A 25,301-nucleotide genomic window follows, 5' to 3' on the forward strand; every position below is an offset into this window, starting at 1 on the left:
GGACTCACCATTGGTGGTCGTGTTGACATAGTAGCGCCGGCCCTGAGGCGACAGGTAGCTCTGCCAGCCAGGCGGAAGGACGAAAGTCTGGCTTTCCTCTCCTGGCGGAGGGGGGACCATTCCAGGCTTCTGTTGGAGAGGAAAGAGAAGGTCACACTCATGTGGCATTTCTGCAAGTGTTTTTAAGCCAGGAAGTCAAAGGCTGATGAAGTCACCTTAGAATAACTTGACACTGGGAAGTGCACGGTCCACAGACACCCCTGGGGGGAGGTCACAGGCGGCACATGTGTGGCCTCGAGGACTGTATTAACATGAGGGGTGAGAAGCATCTGTGATTTCAGAGACACTGCACAGGGGACAGCTTCCTAGAGGAGAAATGCCGTTCAGCTAGCAGAGTTAAACTTTCTCCTAGTTGGTTCCCCAGAAAATCACTCACAGGGGTGCTGTGCTTTCAGGGGCCCCGTCACTCTACCAGCTCCCGCTGCGGAATCTGAAGCCCCAAATCCCCTGACCACAGAGTCCAGCAGCAGACGACGCCCCAGGCCTGCTGTGCAAACCTAGCAGAAGTAATTAATGCAAGTTGTCGCAGAGCGAGATGCAAAATATTCTACAATGACGCCAAGAGTCTAGGAGAGCTGGATGGAGCTTCTCTTGCCAAGTGTCTGAATCAGTCTGGATAAAAGACCTAGGACTCGGAGACAACATCGAATATGTTTGCGTGTGGTTTGATTCTTTTAACCAGGCACAATACTACACTTCGTGTTTAAAAATCAGAGAAAAATGTTATGGCATATAAAGAAACTAGATAGAGAGTAGACACAGAGGCTAAAAGAGTTGTGATTCCCAGTTGGTGAATTGTGGCAATTTTTATTCCCTTCTTTCTACTCATCGGTTCCATCTAAATTTTCTCTAATAAATACAAAAATAAAAGTTGTTACAAAAATAAAAAACAGAGGGTCCACATGAGCCTACACGATTGCTGTGCTTTTTGAAGAAAATCAGAATTGCAGCCACATAGAGAGAGTGGCCGTGAATTTCTCAGCAGCCAGTTCAGACACATTAAAGGTAATCGGCTCCCAAATGTCTTCAGCATCCCACAGCAGTGGTTCTTTCCTCACTGATGACCCCTGCTTAGGAAAAGAAGATAAGAGACTGAAAGGTAACAGGAGCTCCTGGGCTGCTCTTGTGCTTTGTGAAGGCTGCACAGTCATGTGCTGCGGCTTCCTGCGGTGCCCTGGTGTGTCGTTGGGGAGAATGAGTAAATCCAAGCTGCTCCCGGGATTTTGAATAAACACAGCCTCCTTTCTACCCTCTGTGTAGCCGCAGTGTATGTTTCATTAAAAATTTTCACAACTTAATTAAAAGCTTTCCCCTATGCCCTGGACGCGTCTGTCTCCCACACCTGCTAACCCACAGTGCCTCTTTGATTCCATATGGATGATTGTCTTCTCTTCTAAGCAAGTAGGTAATGGTGAGGTGGCCAGCAGCCAGGCCCAACACACTGCAGTGTCCTCCCAGGTTGCCTTTTCACCAGTACAATACATCCATTAAGCACAAGCACACACCAAGCAGGTTTACCTGGGCTTCCACACACTGCTTTGGTCTCTCCTGGATCGGAAGACAGTCAGGAAATATTCTTATAACGAGGTGTGTGTGCATGTGTGTGTGTGAAGTATCCCATGTACAAGACATGTACATATTGGCCAGTGGGTTTGGGAGTAAAGTAGGCATAAGGGGATTGGGGGATTAATAACGAGTGTTTGACTGAAGAAAGAAATATTCTAGAAGCCAGACGCGGTGGCTCAGCCTGTAATCCTGCGCCTTTGGGAGGCTGAGGTGAGTGGATTGCCTGAGCCCGCGGGTTCAAGACCCGGCTGGGCAGGTGAGACCTCATCTCTACAATAAATAAAAAAATTAGCCGGGCATGGTAGCATGCCCCTGTAATTCTGGCTACTCGGAAGGCTGAGGTGGAAGGATCACCAGAGCCCAGCAGGTCGAGGCTGTGGTGGCCAGGAGTGGCCACTGTACTCCAGTCTGGGCGACAGAGTGAGACTCCAACTCAAAAAAAAAAAAGAAATATTCTAGAACCAGAAGGGTAGGATGCCAGGAACCCTCTTCTTGAGTGAAATATTGTAGTTTCTCTTTCAGTCAAATATGGGAAGGCCATATTGGTGCTTGTCCAAATAACCTGGGAGGAAATGGGAAGTTGTTACAGGCCAGCAAAGGGCTTCAGTGAGGGGGACCCAGAGGAACAGTGAAAACAGCCCTCAGGCTCAAAGCACCTTCAGTCCCAATCTTGACTCGGTCACTTGTAGCTATGTGACCACAGGCAAATGACGCACTAGGCTATTTCTGCACTTATACAACGGAGGATGATAATGTGAGTCCAAGGCTGAGCACAGTGGCTCACTTGATCCCAGGAGTTCTAGACCAGTCTAGATAACATAGCAAGACCTTGTCTCTACAAAAAAATAAAAAAATTAACTGGGAGTGGTGGCATACACCTGTAATCCCAGCTACACAGGAGGCTGAGGCAGAAGGATCACCTGAGCCCAGGAGGTCAAGGCTGAGGTGAGCCATGATTATGCCACTGCACTCCAGTGTGGATGACAGAGTGAGACTTCAACTCAAAATGATGATGATGTGAGCCCAGTCGTGGATGACATTGGGGAGATTAACAATAATAAACCTAGCACCTAGGACGGTGCCTGCCCCCAGGAATGCTCAATGAATGGGGGTTCCCATTGTAAGGGGGACATTTAAATGCTGATTGAGACCAGGTTTCACACAGTTTCTGTCTATCATGACACCAACCTCTACCCCAACCTGACCATCAGGGTGTCTGAAAGGTCACCATCAACAGTCATTCTGAGTTTTCTGTTTCCAAGACTACCCAACTTAAAAGGCAAACACCTGCTGAGGAGGTTAACACCTTAAGGCGTTGGCTAATGCGTCCTGGTGAGAAGGGTGAGAAGGCTGAGATGTGAGGAGAACACTCGTCACAGGGGTTGAAGAACCAGTGGACCTATGCACTGACCCTCAGTGCCACACCCAAGGAAAATAATGATGCTGTCCTTTCCCCGCATTTCTCTTTAGACTGTCTCTGATTAATTTATCTAAAAGAAGCAGCCCCAGCTTACATGCGAGGACACTGATGACCAAGGAGCTCTCCCCCAACAGGGAAAAGTAGGTACCTACAGAAGGTTGGAGGTACCCCGAAACTAAACCAGGAAGGGCCACAAGGTGCCAAAAGAAGAGAGGAGGGCACCTGGGCCAGCCTGACCTATTTCCTGGTTCAACCGATGTGGCAAAGGTGACCTCCACATCCCCCACCTGCACCGCCACGGGTCCTGCTTGCTGCCACCATCACACTGCTCTGCCATCATCTCCTGAGGCAGCCACAGTCTCTTTGCCTTCCTCCTCTCTTAGAAAGAAGCTCCTCCTGGCGGCTGACCTCAAATAAGTCGGAAGTCAAAAGACATGGAGACAACCAGGTATAGACCCAAAAAACTGGAAACAAACGTGCAAACAAAAACTGGTAAATGAATGTTCACAGCAACATCATTCATCAATGGCTAAAAAGTGGAAACAATCCAAATGCCCATCAATGGATGAAGGAATAAACAAAAGGTAATACAGTTGTACAATGAAATATTATTCAGAAATAAAAAGAAATGGAGTGCTGATCCATGCTACGACATAGATAATCCTTGAAAACATCATGCTAAGTGAAAGAAACCAGACACAAAAGACTACATATTGTATGATTCCATTTATATGAAGTGTCCAGAATAGGCAAAGTCATAGAGACAGAAACAGATTCATAGTTCAGGGGTCAGGAAGGGGAGAATGAGTACAGGTTTTTCTTCTGGGATGAAGACAATGTTCTAGAATTAGATTGTGGTAATGGTTGCACAATATTGTGAATGTATAAATGTCACTGATGGTAAGTTTTATGTTGTGTGTATTCTGCCACAATTAGAAAATTTTTTTTGAAGATGTGGTGAAGGCAGAAATTAGACCTCCCCACCTTCAAGCCCTCATTTAAGAGGCTAAAAGCACCAACATTACCTCATCCTTCATGGCCATGGAGGGGCAGGAGCAGCTGGCCTCCTGGGAGAGCTGCCCCCTAGTCATCACGAGGATACAGGGTGACTGACTACCCAATAATTAAAGTCTCTCCCAAATACACTCTTCTAATTAGTTTCCTTCCAAGTTAAATCCTTCCCTTCCCTTCCTTAGTCCTGTGGTTTACCCCCTTCTATTCTGTCAGTAACTTTCCCATGGGAATAGGAACTAGATGCAGAGGTAACACTGGCCCAGGAGGTTGGGGACCCCATCTAGAAGGAACAGTAGATTAGAGGCAGTAGGGGTGGAGGTGGAGGTGGAGGTGGAGGTGGGAGGAAATGAATTGGTTTCTTTCAACTCAGAAATTCTTAACCTAATATACAAGGTGTCTTTATGAAAATCACGAAATGCTGCCTCTTCCTCTACAAGGGGCCAATCCCTAGGCCAGAGAGCAAGGCTCAGTTTCTTTTTCTTTCTTTTTTTGTGTGAGTTGGAGTCTCACTCTGACGCCCAGGCTGGAGGGCAATGGCAGGTTCACGGCCACTGCAGCCTCAACCTGCTGGGCTCAGACAATCCTTCCACTTCAGCCTTCCAAGTAGCTGGAACTACAGGCATGCACTACCACGCCTGGCTAATTTTTTTATTTATGGTAGCAACAAGGTCTCACAAAATTGCCCAGGCTAGTCTTGAACTCCTGGGTTCAGGCAATTCTCTTGCCTCCACCTCCCAAAGTGCTGGGATTACAGGTGTGAAACACCGCACCTGGTAAGACTCAGTTTCAATCTTTCTCTTTCCTCCCTCATCTGAGCCCCCTTGTTCAGTAGATAACCTGCTCAACAGTTTGAGGAAGCTCATCCTCTAGGAATCTGAGGAAAGCTATAGATCTCCTGCCACCCCCCAAATGGGTATGTGGTATGCATACACACTCACCCTACTTCACATGTAATATGAAGAGGTTCCTAGATCACTTCAGAACCCTAGTCTAGAAGATACTCAAGAAATATCTGAGCTCAGATTCTATTTGTACCCATCAACAATGACTTCCACCAGTTACCAAATGTCTTCAGTGCACCATGTACTGGGCCAGGTGCTTCAGACAAGTAGCTAATCTTTAAGCAAGCTTGCCTCATACATGGCATTTATTCCCATTTTAAAATGAGAAATCCAAGACTCATAGCATTTAATAACTTGCCTAATGTTGTGCAGCTAATGAAATGGTAAAAACAAACTCCTTATAAATATTAGCTTTGTTCTAGAGACTTCTGTCCAGTCACCTAAATCCAGACTGTGTCTCTTCCCAGTTACATATAGCTCAATTTCTTCACCAGTACCTCCTGACATCCTAGCTCCCACCCAAGGAGGAAAACAACTTGGGCCTGATTCTCCTGCCTGTTTCACGGTCCCCAAATGAGCATATGCCTTCCCTGGAGATGTGCAAAAATATCACCACCCGCATCCAGGCCGTCACGTTCCCTAACTGTAGGCTGACTTCCTTGTCTCCTTATTTAAAACAACACAGTCAAAAAAATTTTCTTCTTAATGGAGGCTACTAACTAATTCCCCTGGGGGGGGGGGTTGTGGAGCAGGTAGGCAAAGTCACCCAGTGATTAAAAACAAATCTGCTGCTACAGCAGTGTTTCTCAAAGTGTGATCACCCTGGGACACCTCATCAGTCACCTGGGAGGTGAGCTAAAAGTGCATGTCTCTGGGCCTGATTCAACCCCCAAATCAACCAGCAGCCTGGGAGTCTGCATTTTTAACAATAGCCCTGGGCGAGTCCTATGCTCACAGTATTGTGGAACCCCTCCGTTGCAGCTTTAGAGGCAGCAACTGAGAGAAAACATCCTGAAATGAAAACCAAGATTGTAAAATTTTTATAAGCATGATCTGTAAGAAGACAGTGTTGAGCTGCATGGTTACTTATCAAAGAAAAGGTTCCCGTTCCCTAGCCCCAGACCCTTCAAATAGACTGAGTGAGACAAGGTTATATCTGCAGCCTCCAGATAGTACCGACCCCTCTATTCCACTCCCCATAGCCTCCACCACTCTTCAAGTTCAAACTGGGAGCTACCTCCACCTGTGGGACTCTTCCCCCCTCCAAAGGCTTCTAGAAGCACTTGACTCTTACCTTCTCCTAAAGCCGTTGAGCAAAGGCTACTTGCCAGTGTTAATGGGTGGTCTTCAGACACTTGCTTTAGCAGCCAGATCATACAGTTTTAAGGTCTCCCACTCTGCGTCTTCTCACTCTCCAAACCCAGAAGCAATAGGAACTAGTCTAAAGAAAAGCATATCCACAGGGCCCTACACCCCCACTCCCCCCACACCCAGATCTATATATAACAGCTCTGAAGTTGTCAGCCTAACGAGCCACTTTCTGGCAGACCCGTTGCCATGGCAATGCCTGCTAATGAGCCCAGTGCCGTGATTGGCACTGCTTGAAGGCTCCTCCACAAAGGACTCTCCAGCAACTTATCCCTTTCCCAACCACAGAGGCAGCTGGACACTCAGAAGCAGCCCGGGCATGGCTGGGTATGCCTGGGAGGTCTCAGTCCCTGGGAACCGGTTCATTACTGGTGTGCCCTGAGTAGTCCTGTACCCAACAGCTACGGGTGGCCCTTACTCCTAGCTCTGCATTCAACAGGGAGTTGGTCAGTTACTGAAAGGGCTGCAAAGGACCACCAGGAAGACCAAGACCCTGTAGGGCTGGAGATTGGCAATTCACTTCCACTTCATGCCTTTCTGCTGGACACATGTGTAAAGCAGGCAGACTCCTACACAAAGCTGTGAACAGCTACCCAAGGAATGATAACCTCTGGCTGTGGGTTAAGACACAAATCAAGGAGGAGAGCCCCACGTCCCACAATGACGTCACTAGCCTCAGAGCCTAGGTCTCCAGGAATACTGGGCATCCTTCCTCTGTCTCACCAGTGAAAGTACTGTTCTCCCTAGCTCTGGCAGCCTTTCTATATGTATTCAGAGATTTCAATGCACAGAAAATAATTGGGAAAGGAGCAGGGGACCCCTGGCAATGGCACAGTGCATTCTGGGAAATGTAGTCTTTGTAAGTAGTTTCATAGGACACAGACTGGACCCTGGCAGTGTCTTCATGTTCTTTTTTTTTTGAGTTGGAGTCTCACTCTGTCACCCAGGCTGGAGTGCAGTGGTGCACACACAGCCATGGCAGCCTTGACCTGCTGGGCTCAGGCAATCCTTCCACCTCACCCTCTCAAGTAGCTGGAACTATAGACCTATGCTACCATGCCTGGCTTATTTTTTGACTTATTATAGAGGTGAGGTCTCACCAACTTGCCCAGGCTGGTCTCAAACCACTGAGGTCAGGTAATCATCTCACCTCCACCTCCCAAAATGCTAGGCTTATAGGCTTGAGCCACTGCATCCTGCCTTCATGTTCTTTAAAAGGTCAGAGATTCAGAGACTTGGCCTGGAGGGAAGGGGCTGGGAGAACTGCCCTATCAACCAAGAAAAGGACTATAAAATTCAGGAAGGCAGGGCCCCTTTTCATAGCTTTAGTGTCAGTCCAGTGAATGAACAAATGAATGGAAACAGAACTATAGGCTTCAAAAAGATTTGAGGAGGCTATTTCATCAAACAAGTAGACAGGAATGGTGTTGTAGGGAGGAGATGGTGCCCCACTTGTGAACAAACCCCAGCTCTTACTATATCTACTGAATGGACTCTGCTATGTGTCCCCTCCAAAATTCAGGTGTTGCTGATGTAGTAGGATTAAGAAGTGAAGCCTTTAAGAGGTGATTAGGCCATTAGGGTTCCCCCTTCTTGAATGTGATTAAGGCACTTATAAAAGCATTCAGAAGCTCGCCCTTTCACCTTCTGCCATAGAAGACACAGCACTCTTCCCCTCTGGAGTATGCAGCAACAAGGCACCATCTTGGAAGCACACAGCAGCCCTTACCATACACCGAACTTGCTGGCACCTTGATTTTGGACTTTCCAGCCCCTAGAACTGTGGAAAATAAGTGTCTGTTCTTTATAAATTATCCAGTCTCCGGTATTTTGTTAGAGCAGCACAAATCAGGGGGAGACGAGGTAATATGGAATATTTCTTTAACTGCTGAAAATAGATTGAGAAACAGTATCCAGACGCCTCAAGAGAAGCACAAACCTCTAATCATGATCTCATGATATCTAGAAGTAACATTTCAGGAAACTCTTTAGCAACTTCAATATAGGGTAGGAAGATATCTATGATACAAGAGCAAAATATCATAAGGAGAGAACAAAAATGCAAAGCCAGGCAAATTGGTTTAAAAAAACAAAATATAAAAAAAGAACAGGAAATGATAAAAATTACAGGGAAGTTTGAAAGGTTGTAACAGAAGGAAAATGTACACTGGTTGCAATAAAAAGTAGAATTAGTATTGCAAAAATAATGTGACTTAGTTATGCACAAAACAAACCTGATCATTTTTTTCCCCCAGATTGCAAAGAAAACGGGGGAAAATGCAAATAGGAAGACAGAACAGTAAGCCAAAATATAGGTACTGGGTGTTCCTGAAGAAGAGACCAGAAGAAAAGTTATAATAGAAAAGAAACTATAAACAAAGGTTGATAGGGGAAAAATCTCTTCCCGAGCTGGGCAGCATGGGAGGTCTTACACTGTTTAAGGCAAATGGAATTTTCATGTTTTTTTGAGTTGGGATCTCATTCTGTCACCCAAGCTGGAATGCAATGGCATAATCACGGCTTACTGTAGCCTAGGCTCAGGTGAGCCTTCCACCTCAACCTCCCAAGTAGCTGGGACTACAGGTGCATGCCACCTTTGTTTGTTTTTATGTGCCCTTCGCCCTACTCCCCAAAATAGGGTCTTGCTATATTGCCCAGGCTGGTCTTGAGCTCCTGGGCTCAGGTGATCCTCCCACCTCAGCCTACCAAGTGCTGGGATTACAGGTGTGGGCCACTGCTCCCAGACTCAAAGTAGATTTTAAAAGACAAAAAGAAAACACACCCTAACAATATCTTATTTTATTGGACATCCCACTTAAATGATTATAGAACATTTACATAGCAAAGATAAGGATAAATGATCTATACTCATTTAAGTGAGAAGACCAATGAAAGAATCAAAATAAGGCTGGATTCAAAAGTTCTCTGTAACTGCCAGTGTATTATGGAAAAATATTGAGACCTTCATCAGTAGCCCAGCTGTCTTTCACAAGGTGACAGAAATACATTCTTTTACAGATAAAGACTCAGAAAATACCAACTCACATGTCCTCCTTAGTAAAAGTACTCAAAAGATATACTTCAACTGCCTGAAAGATTAAGACAATAGAAGAATGAAGAATTCATGGTACGAAGGACCAAGGCTAAACACTGAAACAGCTTACAAAAATGTGTAAGTATAAATAAGTATAAATGTGTAAGTATAAATGTGTTAAGTATAAATCTAGTTAAAGAATAATGTGTGCATGTCTCTATTATCAATATATAAAACCTAAAAAAATATATAAAACACAACCTGGGTCTCAAATTCCAAATAATACTAGAGAAGGTCAAGAGGCAGGAGAAACAGACTGTGAGGATGGAAGCAGAATACTGTCTCCCAGTCCCATAAAGAAGCATTCTCTGTATTCTCTTCTCCCTTCCACCAAAGCTATCAGGCATCCGCCTAGGTGGCTCCCATCCTCTGTCCTCTGGCATCTGGTGCCTGCTCTTGTCTCTTTCCTGGAGACTGACAGGTTCCCAACCAAAGGGAACACAACAAGGGAAGGGGCCTTGGAGACCAAAGTCCCTGGCACTGGAGTCTTACCTCCACCACCTTTTATTAGCCCCATGGACAATCAGCTTCCACAAGGAATCCTAAGCCCTGGAATCCATTAAGGTGAATAGGTTGGGACCAGAGCACTTTGCAGGCTGGAAAACTCAGTAGGAAACCAGAGCTTTCAGAAGATCTCATTTGTTCTATCTGTTTGGCTTTGAAAGCCCTCAAAGGGTTCCCAGAGCCAAAGCTCAAAGAAGCCCTCAGAGAAAAGTGTGTGACTATTTCTGAGCCTGTGTCTGAGCATGTCTGCATCCCTCAAGATCCTCTGGTTGGAAACCCTCTGTGTGAAAAGGAAGTCAAGTGTACAAGGTACACCTTCAGCTCTTACCAGCAAGGAGTCAAAGAGAGCCATGAGAGTCGACTTTCTTTCTTCCACTTTTCTATTTGCAAAATTTGCCAGAGATTTTACCAAAACCGTCTATGTGTATCCTCAGACCCTTTTTATTAGAAATCACCTGGTGGGCAGGGCTGCCACTTTGAGCCCATAAAAGGTACTTCCCAAATGATGCTTTAGTCACTTAAATGCAAATGTCCCCAGGACTCTCCCAAACCTGGTAGAATCCAAGCATCCTCAGGCCTCAGTGCTGGGGATAGATGGATGGGGTCACAATAGATGAGGTGACAATAATCCACATCTCACTGGCTTAAATCCCCCACCTGCTTACATCACATGCCCCCCAAGCCTCCCTGAAAAGTCCTCAGATGGTGACTCACTTGGGCACCACAGCCAGGCTGCAACTCCAGTCCCCATGGAGTGTCTGCCATGTTCTTCCTCATCTGTATCAGCTGCTTTCCCCCCACTCCATCACTGTCCCTCATCCACGAAGTGGCAGGAAGAAGTCTCACTCTGTGGCTGTCACTGGCACCCTCCACAGAAGGTGGACATTAGGACCACGGGCATTCTCTCACAGCTGCTAACCAAAGGGCCTGGAGGCTGAGCCATTTGGGACCCTGCAGACCCATCTAGCTACTAATAGGCTTGGCAAGAGTTCTAGCTACCCTGAATATCTATTTGCAAGCCCCCAGGGCCTCCCTGAGGGCCAGTCAACTCACTGGATATGTTTCTCAAAACTGGGCAGGGAGAGGACACAGAGCAATAGACTCTGTATTTTCTGACCTTTATAGAGAAAGGGAGTGATCTGGTTAACCAGGAATTTTGATGAACATAATTACAATGTAGCCCATGCAACAAGGATACAGGAAGTCAACCCTCACAGGGAAACTTGCTAAGCTGGAAAACATAAGGTCTCCAGGGGGACAAGGATTGATTAAATGATTTGCAAATGGTACTGTAAAATGCAAGGGTGAATTGGACAGCTTCACCTGTGTCAGAAGCCATTTTCCAGTCTTGAAGTGTCTGGGGATCAAGCAATAGAGGTTAGGAAAGAAAAGCCTTCCACTCCAACCTCGCAGACATTCCTGCATGAACCCTTACTTCTCCCACCCTGGAGGATGAGATTTTTATGGTTGTTACATCTGCCGTACAAAGACAAGATAGAAGGGCCAATTAATAGGGTTCCATAGGAGATGATAAAATAAATGAGAAAAATTCTGTCTCTGAAATGGCTGGTTCTCTTTGCTGATGGCATCTGTCCAGTGACATATGGCCTGACAGCGATCTGAGAGTTGCCCACTCTTTAGCATGTTTTGGTAGAGTCTCAGCATTGATCAACCAGCATAATTGTGCCACTGAATATCAGAGTCATTCCTTCAGCCTCATACAAAGCTTTGGAACAGATACCTGTGTTTTAGAGCAATAGGCTGTGTTTAGAGTGGGGTGAGGGGTCCTACAGGCACTCCCGAAATATAGAGAACAGCTCCAAAAGTAGGAAGGGAAGCAAGTTCCCCACCCTGAAACCTGGAGGGGACTGGGGAACCCCAGAGAAAACCCTTACATTTTGTCCCATGTCATGGTCTCTCTGGTCCTGATGCTTCAACACAATTAGAAAGGGCATAATAGTCTGCTTTTAACAGCGGGTTCCAGTTTCTGACTTCCATGCCTGAAAACCCGAATGATTCTGTTCACCAGCTTCTAATTAACAGAGATACTTTATTCAGACTCTCCACTTCCTGATGGGCTGTTGAGGAATGTTGCTTTGTTCCTTCCTCCCTCTTCCTTAGCAATATAAAAGTAGCATGGGCCATTCTGATAACCTGCCTCCAACTTGGGAGGTCAAAAGCATTCGTAGAAAGCACACGGGCCCAGGCATGAACAAACGCAGCATCCCCAAACGATAAGCTGTGATGCATGCAATTCCTGTAGCCTCTCTGGGCCTGTTTCCTCGTCAAATGAGGGGGTTGCCAGCTCTCGAACACTGTGGTTCCAACAAGCCATGCCCGGGACATCTTTCATAATGGAGCCTAAAACCACCACAAGGGAAATTTCAAGACATTTAAATGTCCAGCTCGGCTTGCAAGAACAGTAGCCACATAGACAAAAGAGATAGAGACCTCTTGACGAGAACTACACACCTTCATGAAATTTGACTTTTTTTTGGTGCATGTGTCCCCCAAATGCTTTTGGGCTCTATAGAGGAATAAGTCTCAAACTTTTTTGGTCTAGATACCCTTTTGTTTACTCTATCAAATCCAGGTTGGAATTGGTGGGAAAAATCAAAATAAAAACACTGCCTGAGACACTAAGAAAGTGATGCAACAAAAATTGGAAATGAAATACGCGCCTAAGCCAGGACACAAAACTATGGGCATTATCACAGGTCTATACGGGGAAACTAAACACTTAGGGATTCTCTCCCCCTTTGTCACAGGTCCCTGTTATGGCCAATTAGTATTAAAATGTCCCTATTTGTCATAGGAAGGAGTTGGGTTAGACTTCAGCAACTACTCTTAGTCCTAAAGGTCAATGATCTTGAAATATATCCTAGTTTTTATATGCCAGTTTATATCAAAATGATATCAATGATCCTGCGCTAGAAGACTGTTTGAAAGACATTTTGTGGATTGTTTACCTATAACACTTTCCCTAGGGAGCTCCTGGTAGGGTGAGGGTGCCTCTAGATGATTTCTAGTCCATTCCCTTGGGGAGGGGTATGGGGGAGAGAGAGAGAGACTATATAATACCCTGCTTAGCCTCCCTTTAGCGTTAAGCTGCAAAGCCCCCAAATGCCTGATGCCATCATTTCTGGTACTTTCTAAAGTTGCTAAGCCTCTGTAGAAAACCAAATTTATCAAGCATTCTGTTCTATTTAAAATGAATATAAAACTGGGCATGATGGTTCAAACCTGAAATCCCAGCACTTTGGGAAGCCAAGGTTGGAGGAGTACTCAAGGCCAATAGTTCGAGACCAGCCTAGGCAACATAGTGAGAACCTTGTCTCTCCAAAAAAAATTTTTTTTTTTTTATTTAGCCGGGCATGGAGGTCTGTGCCTGTAGTCCCAGATACTCAGGCGGCTGAGGTTGGAGGAGTCCTTGAACCCAAGAGTTTGAGGCTGTGTTAAGTTATGACCGCACCGCCCCACGGCACTCCAACCTGGGCAACAGAGCAAAAACCTGAATCAAAAAAAGCACATATAAATAAATAATAAAATAAAATAGATTTTAAAAGTTCAGAAGTGGAGAGGGGATTTGAAAGTTGCAAGCTCAATTAGTAATAGACTTGGTATCTCATGTAAAGCCACCTGTCCACTGGAAAGGAAGTTAAAGCAAAAGTGATACAGATGCTACCTGCAGATGCACTGGGGGCAAAGGCAGGCTTCCTTAGGGAGTTGATGCCATTTTTAAAATTTTTTATTTTATTGTAAAGACAAAGTCTTACCAAGTTGCCCGGGTGGGTCTCAAACCCATGGGATCAGGCAATCCACTAGCCTCGGCCTCCCAAAGTGCTGGGATTACAGGCTGAGCCACCAAGCCCTGCCAGTTGATGCCATTTTAAAGGAAGGCAGACTGGAGCTCATTAGGGCATGAAGGTGGACACCTCTGATGGCTCACTCATGCCTGTGATCCAGCTGGCCTGGCTTTGTGGTCACTAGTTGCTGGCTGGAGTGGCCCGCAAGCACCACAAGAAAATGAGAACAGCTCGTCTTCTCACCACGGAGACTCATTCCAGTGACTCTGCAGTGCTAATGGCCTGTGTTCCAAGTGATTTTAATCAAAGAATCCTGACTCCGAGAGACAGTTCCTAACTGGTTCTGAACTGTGAGCACCAGAGGGAAATGAGGTCTAATAGGGGCTGGAACAGTTTCCAAGAGTCAATAAGGGGTGCAATTCCAACCAACCCACTTCAGCGGGCATTTCTGGAGCTGCTGCTATTGAGGCATATAAAGTAGACAAATGGTGACAGCCAAGGATCTTGTTATCAGGTTTTGAGACCTACCACTGCTCTGAAGCACCATGCAAAGAACACAGAGTGGGATTAGAGGACAAGTACCAGGCCTGAAGCGGCTGGAGTCTTGCTGTGAGATCTTGAGCAACCTCCTTCATCTTTGCTGAGAGGCCTCAATTTCCTCATCTCTAAAATACAGAAGTTGAACCAGATGGTCTCCAAGGGTTTTTAGTTTTATATATATATATATATATATATATGGTTAATACTGAATAATTCTAAATATCAGCATTTGCATATATGCTTTAAGGACATGCCATTCTTGTAGGAGAAAAATAGTCACATTCAAGTGTAGATACAGGATTCAGAGGCATCCAATTGTTCCTGGAATACTGCCCATGCCCCAAACACCTGGGATACTGTCTCACCACCTCGAGTTCTGTGCTTCTGCCTCTTACCACGGTGAGTTCTGTCCGGATGGGCTTGTGTCTACCTCTTCCCTGTCACTTCTCTGAGCCACATGAATAGTCTGAGTTCTACCTGCCTAGCAACTAGATTTCTGCCCTGGCATCCTGGGCTTCTGTATCACCCCACACATACTAAAGATGTGTTCCAGTGGAATTTTCCTGGGCCTGTTAGCAGTTAACACTTCTGGCTGAATGCTCACATTACACCCCAAACACACAGTCCACTTCAACTAGGGTGTGCCTCACCAAAAACCTCTCCCCCCTGTATCCTCCCTTTCCTGAGAGCTTGATGTGGGCTCCTCCCAGCTCCTTGTATGCCCTTCAGTGTTCAATCTTCTTTGCTAATACCTTTGTCCCCATGAACCACTCAGTCACTATGCATAGCCAGACCTGCCAGAATGCCCAGAGTACTGCAGTCAGATCCCGGCAGCCGTAATTTGGTCAGAACTCGAGCGATTGGTCTGGGTCCCTTACAACAGCAGTTCTCCAAGTGTGGTCCGTGTATCAACAGCATGGAGGCCTCTGGGAGCTGACTAGAAATGCAGAGTCTCAGGTTCCACCCCCAGTATTAGATTTGCATGTTAAAGGTCCCTGGGCAATTTTAATGCATGTTAACCTCTGAGAAACCCCACTGCAGAATTACCTAGGAAGCCAACTGGCCTGTTAGAGAGTGCTTCTAGATAACAAGCACCATCTCCCTTTCCCTGGCACTGGTTCAGGTCTCAGTTGGAGGCAATGCCAAAATCAGAGCTGCTGACTGGTCCAGGGAGGTGGGACGTGCATCCTGGAGGAAGATTATATGCAGAAACAGACTAGCCTTTCCATACAAACTGGCCCTCTTGCAGCTGCACAGAACCTCAAGAGAGCGATCACCAAAAGCTTAGGCTCATGAGAGGCCCTATGTTCCAAAGAAAGGGAATGTCTGACTTTTGGAGGCAGAAAGATTGGCGAGATAGGGCTATTCTAACCCTAAGTCTCAGAAGAGCCTCTCTCATCACCATTTCAGCCTCCACTACCAAACTGGAAGGAAGTATCACCCAAGCCTGGAAGCTATTGGGAAGATGCGCCACTGCCCTCTGGATAACGTTGTTCCTTAGAGGCTCCCCCTTACTTTAGTTGAGGCTTTATGGTCCCGAGAGGACTTTCAGCTTACGATGCCCCAGTTGAAACTGGGGCACTGGGTATAAGTCAGACAGGTAGGCAGAAGTCAAGTTTCATATTAGGGAAAAATTAAATGAATGAAGCAAGGTTTGAACACCCTATAAATCCATATCGCCACTCTGTTTCTCCATCACACACATCCAGCTCAACTGCTTCCCGCCTACCGAGGGGAGCCAAGACTCCCTTTTTCTCCACAGACATCCTCCGCAAATCTTTCTCCTCCTTCCATCTGGTTCTCCTGATTTCCCACACAACGATCTATGTCTTCCTTTCTCCTGGCTCATGCCTTGAGCCTGTGAAGGGGCCCCCGACATACAGGGTCCCCAGACCTTCGAAGTTCAGCAGTTAGAGCCCAAATCTCAGAGTTTTCAAAGCTGCCTTTATAAAATGTCAAAGTTATTTTAGAAGCATGCAGAGAAAAGCAAGCTGAGCAGACATCTGTGGGCAAGAAGAATCGATCCTTACCATCAGAGAACAGTTAGTCTTCTTAGGGAGCTGTTATCTCAGAGGAGAGAGTGTTGGGTCCTGCCTGAGGCCCCCAGACTCAGGGCCAGGCCTCAGCCAGCGTCCTTTCCATAGCAATCTCTGCAGGAAATGGGGGCTGAGACAGGCAGCTAGCCCAGGGCCAGTGCTCTGGACAACCCGGAGGATGTTCCTGTGGCTTTTCTCACTGCTGTTCTTTCACAAAGAACCCACTACATTGCACAGTTCCTTCCAAATCCGCACCAGTGCTTGTTGGGAAATCAACAACTCATTCTGGACTTTCCAGATGCAAAGTTTCTAGAGGCCTTCATTTTTTTTTAACTCCCTTTTTCCCTTTCTCAGCTAAAAAAAGTTGGCTGAGGTCACAACAAACAATGGCCAAGCCTGTGTCACTGACCAGATGCCTCCCACCCCCAGGCCTGTGGACAAGGGCAGCTTTGTCCACTGTATTTTAGGCGGGACTCCCTAGGCCTGCCCAAGCACTGCTGGGGAATGTTTTGGCCAACTTCTTCCCAACTGTAAGTCACGGCTCTGGCCTGGCCCTGGCCCCAGCCCCAGCTGCGTGAACCCAAGGCCAGATTAAAACCAACTTAAAAAGAATAGAGAATGTCATCCCAAAGAACCACTGTGTTAGACCCGTTCAGGGTCGAAAAGCTCATGCCCCTAGAGGGGCAAGATGTAGCCTTCATCACTACCAAAGGAAAGATAAGAGAACAAAGATAGGATCATGGGGTGTCTTGGATGAAGGGACCTGAGGCTCACAAAGTCATTAGTTACAAGTGAAGAAATGATTTGACCCCAAGAGTAAGAGTGCATCTGATCCCTGGTGAATACCTCGTATCATTCCATTTAGAATGCTTTTTGGAGCAGCTGAAGATTTAGCACTCAAAACGTCACATATTTCTGTGTTTGTTTTCAGATGCAAACTTTCAGGATTTTAGGAGCTGATTCTTTTTTTTTTGAGTTGGAGTCTCACTCTGTCACCCAAGCTGGAGGGCAGTGGCACACTCCTGGCCACTGCAGTCTCGATCTGCTGCTCCGGCGATCCTTCTACTTCAGCCTTCCAAGTAGCCAGAACTACAGGCGTGCGCTACCACGCCCAGCTAATTTTTTATTTATTGTAGAGACAAGGTCTCGCCAAGTTGCCCAGGTGGGTCTCGAACCTGCGGTCTCAGGCAATCTTCTCGTCTTGGCCTCCCAAAGTGCTGGGATTACAGGCTGAGCCACCGAGCCCAGTCAAGAGCCGATTCTTTATGTAGAACTAAATATGGTTTCCTAGAGAGACCAAGATCCTAAGGACCTGGGTGGCTTCCTACAAAATATCACTTCTCTCAAGCCTGTAGCTGACCTGTTATTTATGAAGAGTTCCTTGGGCAGGGTCAATGAAATCAACATTATTGTCTAAAGATACAGTCAGATTAGAGTTAAACTGTTGTTTTTACCCCTTACAAGCTGTGAGACCCTGGGCTAGGCCATAGGCTTCAGATGTTAAATGGAGATGATCACACTATTTTTTGCAAAAGGTTGTTGTGAGGATTAAAGGGGGGAAAAATCCATGTAAATGTTCCACACAGTAGATGATGTAAATGCACAATAAAAGCTAGGATTATTGCTTTTAGTAAGTGCTGCAGTTATCCTGGGTCCAAAAAGTCTAGACTGAACAATAAAAAGCAAACAACCCAATTAAAAAGTGAGCAAAGTACCTTTCCCCAAAGAAGATGTAAAAGTGGCCAATAAACACATAAAAAGATGCTCAATATCACTAATCTTTAGGATAATGCAAATCAAAACCACAATGAGATATTACCTCACACCCTTTAGGATGGCTACTATAAAAAAAAAAACACAGAGAAAAACAAGTGTTGTTAAGGGTGTAGAGATATTGGAATTTTTATGTACCGCTGAAGGCAACGTAAAATGGTGCAGCCCCTTTCGAAAGCAGTATGGCAATTCCTCAAAAAATTAAGCACAGAATTACTATATAGTCCAACAAGTCCATTTCTGGGTACGTACCCCAAAGAGCTGCAAGCAGAGTCTTCAGGAGATAAGTATACACCCCTGTTCATGGCAGCATTATTTACAATAGCCAAAAGGTGAAAACAACCCAAGCTGTGGTATAATAAACACAATAGAATATTATTCTGCCTTAAGAAGGAAGGAAATTCGGACACATCTCACAATATGGATGAATCTTGAGGACGTTATACTAAGTGAAACAGCTAGACACACACACACACACAAAATAATCTCTGATTCTACTTATATGAAGTATGTAGAGTAGTCAAATTCATAGAGACAGAAAGTAGAATGGTGGATGCCAGGGAGTGGGTGGAGGGGGAATGTTGAAATGTTGTGTGATGGGCACAGAGTTTCAGTCGTGCAAGATGAAAATGTTCTGGAGATAGATGGTAGCAAGGGTTGCATAATGTGAATGGACTCAGTGCTGCTGAGCTGTATACTTAAAAATGATGAAGGTGGTAGATTTCATGTGATATATATTTTGCCATGATTTAAAAAAACAAAGTCGGAGAACCACAGAGATAGTCTAGATCAAGGGACCCTGTGACACACAGGCATGAGATACATAACACACATGAGATACATAACAGTAGACTCTCTAGGGAAGGTGAAATGTGCACACAGAGGGAAGTCACCACAGCATCTTGGCAAGAGTGACCAGAAAGCCCAACTAGAAGATGAGCCTAGGCATCTATAGTAGGACTTACCATGGTTCATTTTGTATTCAATCTTGAGGAAACTGAGGCAACACAGCCAGCATCCTAATGTCAATGATGGGCTTTACTGTTTAGGGGTGTGGTATGCTCTGAGGCTCCTGGAAGGAGGTGACAGTGTGCCTCTCACCTGTATACATCAATTCCTTTCTGTGTCCAAGTCCCATGTCTGGTCTTTTCCACACCTGGTGATAGGGCTCATCTCTTCCTTCCCAAAGCCACTGTCATGACTGCTTGGAGGACTCTACTTCCCTTCATTAATTGTTGGGCTCTAATCTGCTGCAGGAATGTCCACAAGGATCACTTGCCCTGGGCCAGGCACTGTTTATGCTTCACATGTCTCATGTCACTTAATCCGCCTAACAGATCAAGGAAAATTCTGTGATCATTCTCATTTATTAGAGGAGCAAACAGAGGCTGGCGAGGTAAATCAGGCAGGATGGGCTGGAGGGGGCCATATTCCAGGCTATGCGGCCAGTACAAGCAAAGGCCTAGAATCAGCGCAGGCAGAGGGTGTGAGAGAAAGTTGGAGGATCAGTTCATTAGAGTTCAAGATGCACAGAAGGTGAAAGAAACAGCAGCTAAGGATGAAAGATCATGGGAGGCCATAAGAGCTCCAAGAAGAAAGAAATTCAGACTCTAAAAAAAAAAAAGGAAGAAACCATCAACAGGTTTTGAGCAGGAGAGAAAATATAATCAGAGCTATGCTTTGTAGAAATTATCAGAACACCAGGGTATATCTAGGCCAAATGTAAGGGAAAGGCTAGAGAGAGGAAACTGGTCACAGGACCCCCCCCCCACACACACACACTTCCTCTACCCCCTACTTGCTCTCTCACCCTCTCCCATCATACAAACAAAAGAAATGCAATGCTTAAATCTACATTTGTGCTGGGTGCAGTGACTCATGCCTGTAATCCTAGCACTTTGGGAAGCCGAGGCGGGAAGACTGCTTGAGCCCTGGAGCTGGAGACAAGCCTGGGCAACATAATGAGACATCATCTCTATTTTAAAAAAAAAAAAAAATCAAAACATTAGCTGGGTGTGGTGTCAGGTGTCAGAAGTCTCAGCTACTAGAGAGGCTGAGGTAGAAGGATCACTTGAGTCCAGGAGGTCAAGGCTGCAGTAAGCCAGGATCATGCTACTGTACTCCAGCCTGGGTGACAGAGTGAAATCCTGTCTCAAAAAAAAAAAAAAAAAAAAATCTACATTGTAAAATGGTTCCATACCAGGCACTAAGAGGAGGTAAGCATCACATCCAGAGGTAGGGAGTCCCCCATTGACAGCTGAGTTATTTGCATCTTCTCTCCAAGATCTGGGAAGAGAAGCTGGGTAGTGAATCTACACACTTACTTTTGAGGTCAGACATGCCACAGACATACACAGATAAGATCTAGGTATGTCTCTGCTCTAAAAAACAGGCTTCCTCATGAGAAGATAAAAGTAAAACTTCATTTGAACCTAGGTGGTCAAGACCCTCACCTTTAGTCCTTCCAGTTTTGTGGAATTAACATGAAAGCTTTAATAGCCCATGTTGTGCTGAACCCCCCTGCAAGTCTACCACCTAGCTCAGAACAAAGGGCCTCAGTTCCTTGCACATCCAGTGTTCTAAGGAATAGGCCAGGGTCCAGGTGTTCTCACAGGTATGGCATAAACACTGGGTGGGCTAATCCCGGAGTCCATACCTGGGGACACTGAACACACATTCCCCAAGGAATGTAAGGTCATTCTCAGGGTATGCTTGAGACAGGGTATGCAAGACATGCCCACCATACAGCCCATGACTTCTTAGTTTTGCAGTAGCAAAGAGGGGACAGTTTTAAGGCTATTAAGCATTAACAGTTGCCACAGACACCACTCGGACACTGCATCACACAGCTGAACAGACACAATCACAGAAAACAATGCATTGCCCCAAGCAACACACAGAAATCATTGTCATTGCAAATCCCAGTATGGTCCTCACCAATGCAAGGGACCTTTCTGGGCCTTTATAAATCAGGAAGCTAATCTGCTCTGATCTGAGCTAAGCAGAACATACTAGTCTTGTGGATACTTTATTCTTTAGGATTCTCCAAAGTTCATATCTCAGGGTATGTAAGACTCACAAATACATTCTAATGGATTTACTGTTTGCATCCATCCTAGCATCTCAATGCAGAAGTCCCTTTAGTTTTGTTTTATTATCACTAGAGTTGGTTGTGAAAAGCATGCTACTGGTGTCTCCATTTAGCCTCTGCAAATAGATAGGTTTCTACATGTGGGGTCACATGTACAAACAAGAGATAGCAGAAAACCTGTGATCCAAAAGCTAAAAGACTGACAATCATTTCCACCAAGCTGAGTTTTCCTGAGTTGAATAGTGTCAGATGAGACTGACCCTCTTGTTATTATTTTTTGTCATCGGTTGAGTTGAAAATTGTCAGGAAAAATAGGCCACAATTGCTTTTAGCCCTTTGTCCTCTGTAGGATGAATCGTGGTGTTTTATAATGAGAATTAATAAAAAAGAACATCTGGGTAGAGTGATGACTCACTTTTTCTACAGAATTCATGGTAATGAAGGGAAAAATTATTCATCAACCTCAGCAGTCTTCAGGGTTCAGGGTCTCAGGGACCCTCCTCCCCCATATGTGGCCCCTTGGCTACATGATCAATCAACCAACTCACAGTTACTAATAATCCTTTCCTGAATGCTTTGGAAGATGCAGGTGAGTATTAAATGTAAGACCTGACTTCTAAAATTTGGAAGTCATAAACACAAGTGAACAAAGGAATAAGTATCAACAGAGTCTATAATAGTGCCAAACGATACGAGTCGGCAGACAATAAGAGCTTTCAGAATCCAGAGGAGAGCAAAATCACTTTTGGCTGGGATGGCCAAGGGAGGTTTCCTGGAAGACACAGAACTTATTTCACAGCAGGGTTAAAAAGGAAAGTCTTGGCCAGGCTCAGTGGTTCAGCCTGTAATCCCAGCACTTTCAGAGGCTGTGGCGAGTAGATTGCCTGAGCCCATGGGTTCGAGACCAGCCTGGGCAACTTGGCGAGACCTTGACCAGAGCACGAAAGGTATGATGTAAGAAGAAAAATAAGGCTTGGTAACTGATGAGACATGGGGAAATGGGAGAAGGTGAAGTGGATTAGAAAGGCAATGAGAACCAGGCACAGTGGCTCATGCCTGTAATCTCAACACTTTGGGAGGTGGATGCAAGAGGATTGCCTGAGCCCAGGGATTCAAAACCAGCCTGGACAATTTGGTGAGACCTCATCTCTACAATAAATCAAAAAAATTAGCTGGGTGTGGTGGCACACACCTATAGTTCCAGCTACTAGGAGGGCTGAGGTGGAAAGATTGCCTAAGCCCAGTAGGTTGAGGCTGCGGTGGCCATGAGCATGCCACTGTACTCCAGCCTGGGTAAAAAAAAAAAAAAAAAAGTAAGGGATTGAGAGAAGCTAGAACCAGTAACCCAAAGAGATCTGGCCGTGGTGGAAGCCAGTCTGGGGAGTGTGGTAGAGTTTCTGGGCTGTATATCCAAGTTCAAAGTATTCAAGTAGGCAGTGGGGGGTGAGTCTGGCATGGGGAACTAGAAGCATCTGTACAGAGATAGTAGTGAACTCCTACAGGTTGACTCAGAGTTCACAAAGAAGGGAAGGACCGTGAGGTGACCTTGGGTGTGCTCTCTGCCTATGAAGTGGGAATATGATTTCTTCCAATACTCCTTGCGTCCAGCTCCTTCACCTGTGCCTTTCATTAGTGTATGCAACATTGTCAGGGTCTCTCTCCAAGGCCCCCTTCCCCACTAACAAGCTTAGTGTCCACCTTCAAAAACTTCGTGGGGAATGAATGAATGTGAATTCTGAGAACCAGTCATAGAAACAAAATGAGGAGGGGATTATATTAATAAGAAACAAGTATAGCTGACCCTCAAATAACATGGGGCTAGGAGGCACCAACCCTCCTCACCTTGCACTGTTGAAAATCTGCATATAACTTTTGACTCCCCAAAAACTCAACTACTAACAGCCTACTGTTGATCAGAAGACTTACTGATAACAAACTGCCAATTAATACATATTTTGTATATGTATTATATACTGTATTCTTACAATAAAGTAAGCTAGAGAAAATGTTAAGACAATCAGAAGGAAGAAAAACATTTAGAGTACTGTACTTATTTATCAATCCCTTAAGTTTACATCATTTGTTTATGAAATGAATTGTGCGTCTGACACAGAGAACAACCACAGCTACAGACTTCAATGTACAATACCTATAAAGCAATTCAACTTTTTCTTGTAATGTCAGGACTTTTCTCTGCTTCTTGGGAGCACTTCTAGCATCACTAGTGGCACACTGTATGGGTCCTATGGTGTTATTTAAGGTTTACAGTACTGAATATGACAAAAAATATGTGAGAATCTCAAGAGATCATTTTTTCCTACAAAATGCAACTCACTGGAGAGATGAACTGCTCATGTAGAGATGATTAGGGCCAACGGATACGCGCATCACTTGAGCTCACTGCAATAGCTACAGGAGGTGGCTATGAAATCATTACAGTAGTACAATATTACTACAGTTAATTTGTGCAGTGATGATATGATACTGCATCTTACCTTTGTATTTCTCTCTATTGCAAATGGCACCATGTACTATAAGTGCTTATGTGCATACACTTTGATAAATTTTAACTTTATACAATAGATTTGTGTATATTTGCTTTGGGGGGGAAAAATTCTCTCAAACTATGTGTTTCATTCTGTTCCTATACCACAACAATCATCAACACAGAAGACTTCTGTGACCAAATGTGGGGGTTTTCCCCACCACTAAGCAGCAGACACCAACTGGGTATCCTCCAAGTCAATCTACCTGGAAATAATGCCCAATCCCACAGGTTAAGGGTCCCCAAGACTGCCCCCCACACACCAAGTTGCAAGTCTGGGTGTCTGGAACTTATGACCAACTGGCTTTAAGCTAGGGTTCCCATGACTCCTTCTTTGGGTTCAATTAATTTGCTGGAGAGCTTCATAGAACTCAGGGAAATACTTAATGTTTATTGGTTTATTATAAAGGATACAAATGAAAAGGTTTAAAGATGAGGTATGGGGGAAGGCGCATGGAGCTTCCATGACCTCCCTGGGTACACTACCCTCCAGGAACCTCCATGAGTTCAACTATCCAGAAGCTCTCTGAACCTCCATCCTCTTGAGTTTCTATGGGAACTTTATGACTTCAACACTCTATCTCCCAGTGTATAGGGCAGGACCCTCCTCTGGTGAGGGTCTTAAGATCCACAATCAGAAAGGTGGTGAAAGATAAGAGGCAGGTGAAAGGAGGACAAGAAACAATCAGAGGGAGAGATTCTGTTTCCTGAGGCCTAAAGCACTCCAGCATTATAACAAAAGACTATAACAAGGGATATGGGAGTTATGAGACAGGAACTGTGGACAAAACTCACTGTCCACAGCATAATACCACAGTATTTTATGATAATAGATGATAAAATAGACTAGCATCTACATATTTTCTCTTTATGCATTTATGACATACCTAAAATTTTCTTACTTTTTTCAATATTTCTAGGCTAAGTGGTTTGTCTGTGAGTTTTTTTAAATTTCCAAAAATTTCCAAAAAAAGTTTCCAGTATATTTATTGAAAAGAACCCATTGTATAAGTGGACCTGTACAGTTCAAACCCAAGTTGTTCAAGGGTCAACTGTGGTTAACAGTGTACAAGTGAGATGCCAAATAAAAATGCTCACTGAATACAGAGAGGTCTGTCTTGTTTATCCTGGAAAGAGGAACATGAAAGAGACATGGGCCTGGAAATTGATCATAGGCACACAAGAAACTGTGAGCATGAGGACACAAAGGGAATTAAGAGCTTTAGATGGACGCCATTGTAAAAGAAAGCAAGAAAAAGCACAGGCCACAGAGGGTGGTTGGCTCCAGGGCCCAGAGCTGTGGTGGGCAGTGGCTCCTGATAGGTGACTGCAGTCAGTTTCTTGTATGCAGAATGGTACAGTCCAAGTCCTCTTATAAAAGTTCTGTTGTCGTACTCTATAAAAGATTCCCAATATCGAGTTTAAAAGGTATCCTCACAGACCTGATTCTAGAGGATTCTGTAGCTTAGTGTTCTTCCTGACTGCCTTTATTCTTATCCCTGTTACGTCTTGCCCATCACTATGTACCAGCTGCACTATGATTTACTCAATATGTTTTTGAACTGACTTATATCCAACTGAAATTTAGCTTAGCCCTAAGCGATAATATCTATGAAATCATGGGTTTCATTTGGTTGAGGTT

The 25,301-nt window shown here is 45.0% G+C and overlaps 1 protein-coding gene across 1 annotated transcript in view; it reads right to left on the reverse strand.

The window, feature by feature from the left end:
- The window catches only part of GAS7 (growth arrest specific 7), a 247,056-nt gene that overhangs the window by 94,529 nt on the left and 127,226 nt on the right, over nt 1-25,301 (reverse strand). The window contains exon 2 of the mRNA XM_008072471.1: nt 9-129. Coding sequence (XP_008070662.1) covers nt 9-129 — 121 coding nt within the window. The remainder of the gene's footprint in view (nt 1-8; nt 130-25,301) is intronic.

This window comes from Carlito syrichta, unplaced genomic scaffold, assembly GCF_000164805.1.
Source record: "Carlito syrichta isolate Samal-C Ts95f unplaced genomic scaffold, Tarsius_syrichta-2.0.1 Scaffold315198, whole genome shotgun sequence".
NCBI classification, from domain to species: Eukaryota; Metazoa; Chordata; class Mammalia; order Primates; family Tarsiidae; genus Carlito; species Carlito syrichta.